Source organism: Galendromus occidentalis, unplaced genomic scaffold (genome assembly GCF_000255335.2).
Source record: "Galendromus occidentalis unplaced genomic scaffold, Mocc_1.1 scf7180000075948, whole genome shotgun sequence".
NCBI lineage: Eukaryota > Metazoa > Arthropoda > Arachnida > Mesostigmata > Phytoseiidae > Galendromus > Galendromus occidentalis.
Window position 1 is genome coordinate 1 of NW_003803938.1, and position 7226 is coordinate 7226.

The 7226-nt window shown below is 50.8% G+C and overlaps 2 protein-coding genes across 2 annotated transcripts; one reads left to right on the top strand and one right to left on the bottom strand.

Moving 5' to 3' along the window:
- Nucleotides 1-1046: 1046 nt before the first annotated feature.
- Nucleotides 1047-3488, top strand: LOC108865040 (uncharacterized). Its single transcript, XM_018641674.1, has one exon. The coding sequence runs from the start codon at nucleotides 1047-1049 to the stop codon at nucleotides 3486-3488; it is 2442 nt and encodes an 813-aa protein (XP_018497190.1).
- Nucleotides 3489-3953: 465 nt separating this feature from the next.
- Nucleotides 3954-4526, bottom strand: LOC100897908 (uncharacterized). The gene has a single exon (XM_003738385.1). The coding sequence runs from the start codon at nucleotides 4524-4526 to the stop codon at nucleotides 3954-3956; it is 573 nt and encodes a 190-aa protein (XP_003738433.1).
- Nucleotides 4527-7226: the final 2700 nt, after the last annotated feature.

Here is a 7226-nt window from a genome sequence, read left to right on the forward strand (position 1 = left end):
GCTTCAAGTATCAGCGGCATCCGGTGCCGGGTGCCTCGCCGGCTCCATCGACAGAGTTGGCACAGGAGCATCCGGCTGCGAGGGCTGACGAGACCGCCTCCGATCAGATGGAAGTAGATGCTCACGTGGACGAAACCACAAGAGCACCTATGAAAATCGAGAGGAAAAAGACATCAAAGTCCCCGGTCGAAAAGGACTCTGTAGAAAACGTCAGAACGAAAGATCGCCGACTGGACAAGTCGGCGGTCTCCGAGACAAGAGGAGAAAATAGCGGCAACAGCAGCAGCGACATCATCGAACAGCCGACCAAGAAGTCAGCTGTTGTCAAAGGAACAGCTGAGAACGACGATCTCAGCCAAGCGCTGATGCCACCGGGAACTTCCGAGCGACGCAGGAGGATGAAACGCAGGCCACCTGCAATCTTCCTCTACGGCTTGAATGACAAGGCTAGCGCGACCAGTGTATTAGAATGGTTTACGCATAAAGGAAGCAAACCAAAGAGAGTCTCTAAACTAAAAGTGGAAAGAGGCGGATCATCCTTCTGTGTCAGCTTTAACCCGGCAGACTTCGAAAGATGTTTGAGTCCCGAATTTTACCCGAAGTTCATGAGGGTGAAGAAATGGAGTGGATTCTTCCCGGTATCTGAGAAGATCCTGGAAACTGCACCATCGAAGTGACTTACAAGCAGCGCCAACGGGAGAGCCTCGGCTACCCAGCACCGATTGCTTCTCTGGAATGTGGAGGGACTCAGAGGAACCCTCGGGCGAATCGAGGACGCTACAACTCTAGCGGAGCATCAGATACTATTATTCACAGAAACATTCAGTATAGAAGATGTGGAAATCCAAGGATTTCTAGGACATCATTCATTTGCAAGAACCAGAGAGGGTCCGGGTAGACCAGAGGGTGGAGTGAGCATATACACCAGCGCCTGCATACGACGTCCGAAGGTGATCCATCGGGAGGAGAATGTGTTGGTGCTGGAGACGTCTGACTTGACAATCGCCCTCTTCTACCTGAAACCAACCCTCACGTCCACCGAAGTAATGTCAACAGTGACACAGACGCTCAGATATATCGACACCCGAACGTTCACCGTGATTGCCGGGGATTTCAACTGTCGAATGGATAGCCAGGCAAAGGACTCGAAAGGATGCGTCCTGCGAGAATCTTTAGATGAGCTAGACTATACACTAGCCAATGACGCGGATGACGTGACGAATATCTGCTACAACGGATCGAGCACCATCGATCTCTTCTTCGTGTCACATCTTGACCGAGTGATTGCCTGCCAGGTAGTGGAGGCGCCAATTAAAAGCCATCTACCAGTGGTACTCAGCATCACCGCTCGGGAAACCCCGAAGAAGAAGGAGCTCAGACCGACTCGGCGCATGGATTACAATATTCTAGACGAAGAACAAGAGTCACGACAGATCTCAGGCAAGATGAGAACGGCTGACGTGAATCAAGCTGAACAAGAGCTAGTTCGCCTCGTTCAAAAAGCTCAACTTCTTCCTCGCCCGTACAAGGCGAAAAGAAGACCATGGTTCAACAAGGAATGCAAAGAGCGCAGGAGAGCGCTACTCCTGGCCTTACGGAAGGCGAAAATTGAAGGAGGGCCGTACCGAAGGGAGTACTGCTTTCTACGGAAACGGTACCATCATCTAGTTCAGCATCGCAAGAGCGAGCACCGCGAGAAGCAACATGAGAAAATGTTAGCTGAAGCGAAAAAGAAAACCCACATTCTACTGAAAAAATGTCGGAAGAAAACGACATGTACCGCGAGTACAGAAGAGATAACTCGACACTTCAAGAATTTACTTTTCGAAGAAGATATTCCCCCGCCAGCCGCGCAAATCACTCTGCCGCTCACGTTAGAGCAATGGTTGATGAACGCGCCGTGGACAGAGAAGGAAGTTGAATTTATTCTAAATTCCCTACCAATGAGAAAGAGCTGTGGACCTGATGGTATCTACTACGAGAACTGGAGGATGGGGGCAACCGCACTCGTGCCTTTGATAAGTTCTCTCTTCAACAAAATCATGGAAGAAGGATGCATTCCGGACACATGGCACATCAGCCGGCTGACTTTGCTATTCAAGGGTGGCAGGTCAGGTCCGAGAGATGACATGAATAAATTTCGAGGAATAGCCAGCGAAGCGACACTCAAGAAAGTGTTCTTCAAAGGCATCATAAGTAGACTCGAAACATCTATCGAGAACAGATTGCCTCCAGAACAATTCGGGTTCAGGAGAGGCGTGTCAACGAACGACGCAATTCACGTTGTGATGTCGGCCATCGAGAGGGGGCTGGCCCGTCGAAACCAGGCCCAACTCTACGGTGGGTTCATCGACTGCTGTAAAGCATTCGACAGTGTTCCGAGGCAGGCAATGGTAAATGCCTTCGCCGAGGCCGGAGTGAACGGACAGCTCCTGAAAATCATCGAAAGCTTCTTCTACACAGACACACTCATGGTGCGGACTGGGTCGGAGGATGTCATTGTGAGGCAGAACAGAGGCACGCCACAAGGCGACCCGCTGAGCTGTATCGCTTTCACACTCCTCCTAGCCGACCTGCCCGCGAGGGTCCGAGAGGAGTCGAAGGATGCGGTCATTTGCCTGTATGCGGATGACATTTTTGTGGCTCATCATAACGCCACCATGTTCAGGAAGGTCTTCGCCATCGTTGGTGAATACCACCGACAAATTGGATTAGATCTGAATCCGCAGAAGTCATGTGTTGTTAAACTCCGGAACGGAGGACGACTAGCTAAGACCGACAGGATGCACTGGAGAAGGGAACCGATCCAGTTCGTACCGAGCTCGAAGTATCTCGGCTTGCACCTCACCACCGCCGGCACGAGTTTCTCAGCTCACGTGGAGTTCGCGGCGGCGAGAGCAACGACAGCGATGGCTTCGGGTGTGGACAGGCCACGAGATCTCCCACTCGACATAGCGGATCGCCTCTTCAAAATGAAGGCCGTCCCGGTCCTGTCATACGGACTGAAACGAATATGGAAGCACCTCACAGTAGCCAACTTCAAAAGTTTGGAACGCTCCTACACGCTCTTCATGAAAAGAGTACTTTGTCTTCCCCCAACGTCCAAGTCACGTTATGTATATGTATTCACCCAGCGGCCGCCGATCACTGAAGAGCTACGGAGGCAACTGAGAGCCGAAAACACGCGGGCATTCGACTCCTTCGTCCATCAATGGAAGGAGAAAACCGATGCAGCAGCGAGGGAGGCGGAAGGTCTGCGAATATACACAGACAGGAAGCTCTGGGACGGCGCACTCAATAAGAGGCGACACATCTACACGAGGTTGATAGTTCATGGATTTCATCATCAATTCTGTACCAACACAACCTTCCACGAAGCGGACACGAATTGTATATGTACATATTGTCACATGTCATGCTGTAAATACCACGCGCTAGACTGCGCGGCATCTCATCCGTCGCTGACGGCGGTCGCACGAGCAAAATAGTGCAATGTTCGAAAAGAACGCTCAGAATAAATAAATAAATAAAGCTTCGCAATCACAGAGATTGCTTCTTTTTCATCCGGACCGAGCAAACAGTCGAAGGAGCCTGTCTTCATCAGAACTTCATTCAAGACTTCGTACGACGCGACGGCTGACTCGAAAAGTCGACAAACAGGAGCCCATCTTGTGGGCACGTCTCCTCTGAGACCCTTGGGATCATAGCCCGACAACGGTGGATCTTCTTCACTGTCATCTGTGAATCGCTCGTCCGCGTTTCCCGCCTGCGAATCATCAGGGGGATGAATTAAGATGAAATTCATCACGTGAAAAGAGTCGCACATTCCAGATCATAGAAATCCGATATCATAATGCTCACTATCTGAATTTCTTCAGCTCTTATCAAAACCTCGAGGTACTTCTCTTGGGCTTTTTCTTCAGCAAGACTAGCGACGAGGGTCTTCTTGAACATCAGACGACGATCATTTTCATAAGACTGCAACGCAGCTGAAGCACTCTCTTGCCAGCGGCGGTTTTATAAAAATCGGCCGTGAGAGCACGATGCATACGATGATCGGCGCATCGGATGTGAATGAATTCTTTCAACCCCCGAGTCATGTTGCTAGCAGAATCTGAGACTGCCGCGAACATGAAGCTTCCATTCAAATTGAAGTCTTTCAGGGTGGCCCTGATTTCTTCTGAGATAGCTGGACCCGTATGTGGGCCAGGGAAGAAATCGGTCTTCAGAGGAACGCACATCAACTCAAAGTTCTCGGTCAAATAATGCACGACGATAGCTATGTAGGGGAGCTGACGATAGCGGTCAGTCCAAGTGTCAGTCGACACGTGAAACGCGGAGTCCTTGGGGAGCTTTTCCATCACAATTTCCTTGAGTGTGTTGTAGACGTCATTCAGAGCGCCTCTGGAGATCGTACTGCGAACCGGCAAATCGGACAAAGTCGGAACGATACCCCGACGGACGAAGAATCTCTTGGCACCCGAGCCTTCGACGAACGAAAATGGTAGGAGGTCTTCGCATATCATGAGGGCAAGATCTCGTGCGAGGCCGAACTTCCTTGCTCTGTTCGAATCAGCCGGTTCTGCGTCAGCTTCATCGGTTACGGTCTTCTTCCAAGATTCGAGTAAAGTGTTTGATTTTCGAGCATCCGGTATCTAACCTTGGGATCACGGAGGTTACTTTGAAGTGAAACTTAATATTGTGTCAGTAAGACCGAGAAAGGAAGGCTCCATATCCTGAAGCTCAACGGCTTCGGAAAAATACCTGGATGATCCCGTGAAATATGATGTCGGAGCGTGTCTGTTCCAGTCACGTCACTGTATCCGAGGAGTTTGTTCTTCTTATCGAAACACAGTTTACAGAAAACCTTTTTTGGTTCCGCCAGAGAGCCGGAGGATGTAGTCAGACGCCCGAAAGCTCGCCAAACCTGGAGCATATTCTCTGATGAGCGCATGTGTAAGAAACGAAGCTATTCCCGCTCCCCTCGGAGTAAGGTTATCAGCCATAAGCACGACGCTAGACTGAATAGGATTTCACCTGAGAAAACCGCTCACCTTCGAAGGATATCTGATGGTATTTTGTTTATGGAGGACGATGGAGAACCTCTCTGCCGAAGCGAGTTCCCTTTTCGGTGGGGTTGTTCTGAGCGTCGAGTGAATTTATTCGAGATCGACCTCGAATCGGTTCGCAAAGTCACAAAGTTGAACACGACTCGGAGAGCGCTCTCGGGCAGATGTTCTACCGACAACTAGTCTTGAGTTAAATCTCTCAGTCCTCAGCGATCCTCACCACGGGATTCACTGAACTGGATACTACTGACTGAGGCGCGAGCCGCGATTGCAGCATCAGAATGGAAACAAGCCTCAAAACGGCTGCTCTCAGAGGAACGTGGATGATCATTACGAACGTGCACGTGTATTCGAAATGCGACCTTAAAGAGTATCATCAGCGCTCTCAAATGCAATCGAGGCGATTTTCTATTTTCCCGGGGGAATGCAAGAGCTGCGAATTTGTCAAAGGGGTTCATGTAAATTTTATTAAGGAGGATCATGTGGAGTTATCGGCTCGGGACTCGGGACGAGTTTCCGCGGGCGGAACGAACGACGAGGCGCCGCGGAAGATCGCCGCGGAAGATCGCCGGCGGCGGCGCGGCGGCGCGCCATGGTGAACATGCGGCTGGCGGCGGCGCGCCGAGAGTCTCGGCGGCGCAGCCCGCCGACGATTCTCCAACGCGGCGCACGGGCCTGGTCTCTACCCTTTTGACTTTTCCTCAAGGCCCCTATGGATAGCCACAGAGAGGGATGTTGCACACTGAATTCGGTCTGGATACGTCTATTGGCAGTTTCTGCATGGTCATTCGTTCGATGGCGCCCTTGTAGAGTCCGCTCGTAAAGATTCCATAAGGATATGCCGAAAAGAGCCGAACGGCGTTGACCAGGACGATTTGGTCTACCTAGGTAGGTATCTTCGAAATAATTGAGCACTGGCTCGAGATCTGGTGGCGCAACCGCGGATAGGTTTTCGAAAGCCATCTCTACATCTCCGGGACGGACGGAAGCTAAAGCAGCGATCATCTTGGCTGAGCAAGCGAAAATTGGATCGTTTTTGTACTTGGAGTTCAGCCCTGATGAGTGGATATGTTTCTTCAAATCCTGGATAAGGTGGAAATAACAGCCGGCAATATTCGCACTCGGGATGATTGCTCTGATGCTGATGATTACCGCAGCTTCAAAGTCGCAATGTGTGCTCTCCGGGCGAATGTCTCCTTCAAGACTTCGTATCATCGCAAACACACGGGTGTATGTCGTCTTCGTCTTGTTGGGCAGTAACTAGGCATGTCAAAGAACGCTTCTTTTGAGAACCGCGGTTCTCTGAGAACCGCGCCAGGAGAACCGCGGTTAAAAACCGCAAAGAACCGCGATTCCGCTACCAATCGATTTCTACTGTTTCTCTGCAAATTTTCGACGCTCTCGCCTCCTCAGAGGAGATGTCCGTGCGTGAATGAATAGCAAAATGTATCGCTCCTAGGATGAAGTCTCTTTCAATGGATTTCATGACGATTCAAGCCACACTATTCGGCCCGAACTTGATTCCTTCCGCACATTTCACAAGCCTTTGTTTTCGTATGCTTTCCGCAGCATGAATATGCTGTCCAGCGTGCTCGGTTTCAGCTTCGCGCGGTTCTCTCCTAACAGCAGGCGAACAATACTAAAATCGCGCTCCGGCCGGACCGAGGTTGGCGGAACAGCCGATAAAATCTTGCGGCATAAAGTGAGGAGATAGAGGAGTTGGAGGCCTCAACCCCGTCCTGATCGACGTCACGGAGCTATCGAATCGCAGTACTTATCAAATTCGAAAGGAAGAGATGCTATAGGATGGAGACGATGATCGTCTTTATTCGCGATTTCCATCCTTGACAGGCACAAACTCAGAACTTGCAATTGTTCGCAACATCTACTTTTCACGTGAAATTCTCGAACGATGTCTTTCCTAGGTTTATCGGGACTCATCCGATGCGTCCGACGGTTTCTCACTCTCGAGCAGGGAACCTCTGGTGGCCTCCACGACCCACAACAAACAAAGGCAGCTGCCAAACACTTTTCCCCGCTCTCGCCAACGTATCTCTTCGCACTTCGGGTGCACGAAGCCTCGCTCTGCGCGCCGCGAAGGATCCCCGGCTGATACGTCGAAGACCATCGATATATCCATAGGCCTGCGTACCAATA

What these genes read in the sequence shown, in the direction of transcription:
- LOC100897908 (XM_003738385.1), bottom strand. Translation starts at nt 4,526, where the DNA reads ATGATATGCGAAGACCTCCTACCATTTTCGTTCGTCGAAGGCTCGGGT.
- LOC108865040 (XM_018641674.1), top strand. Translation starts at nt 1,047, where the DNA reads ATGTCAACAGTGACACAGACGCTCAGATATATCGACACCCGAACGTTC.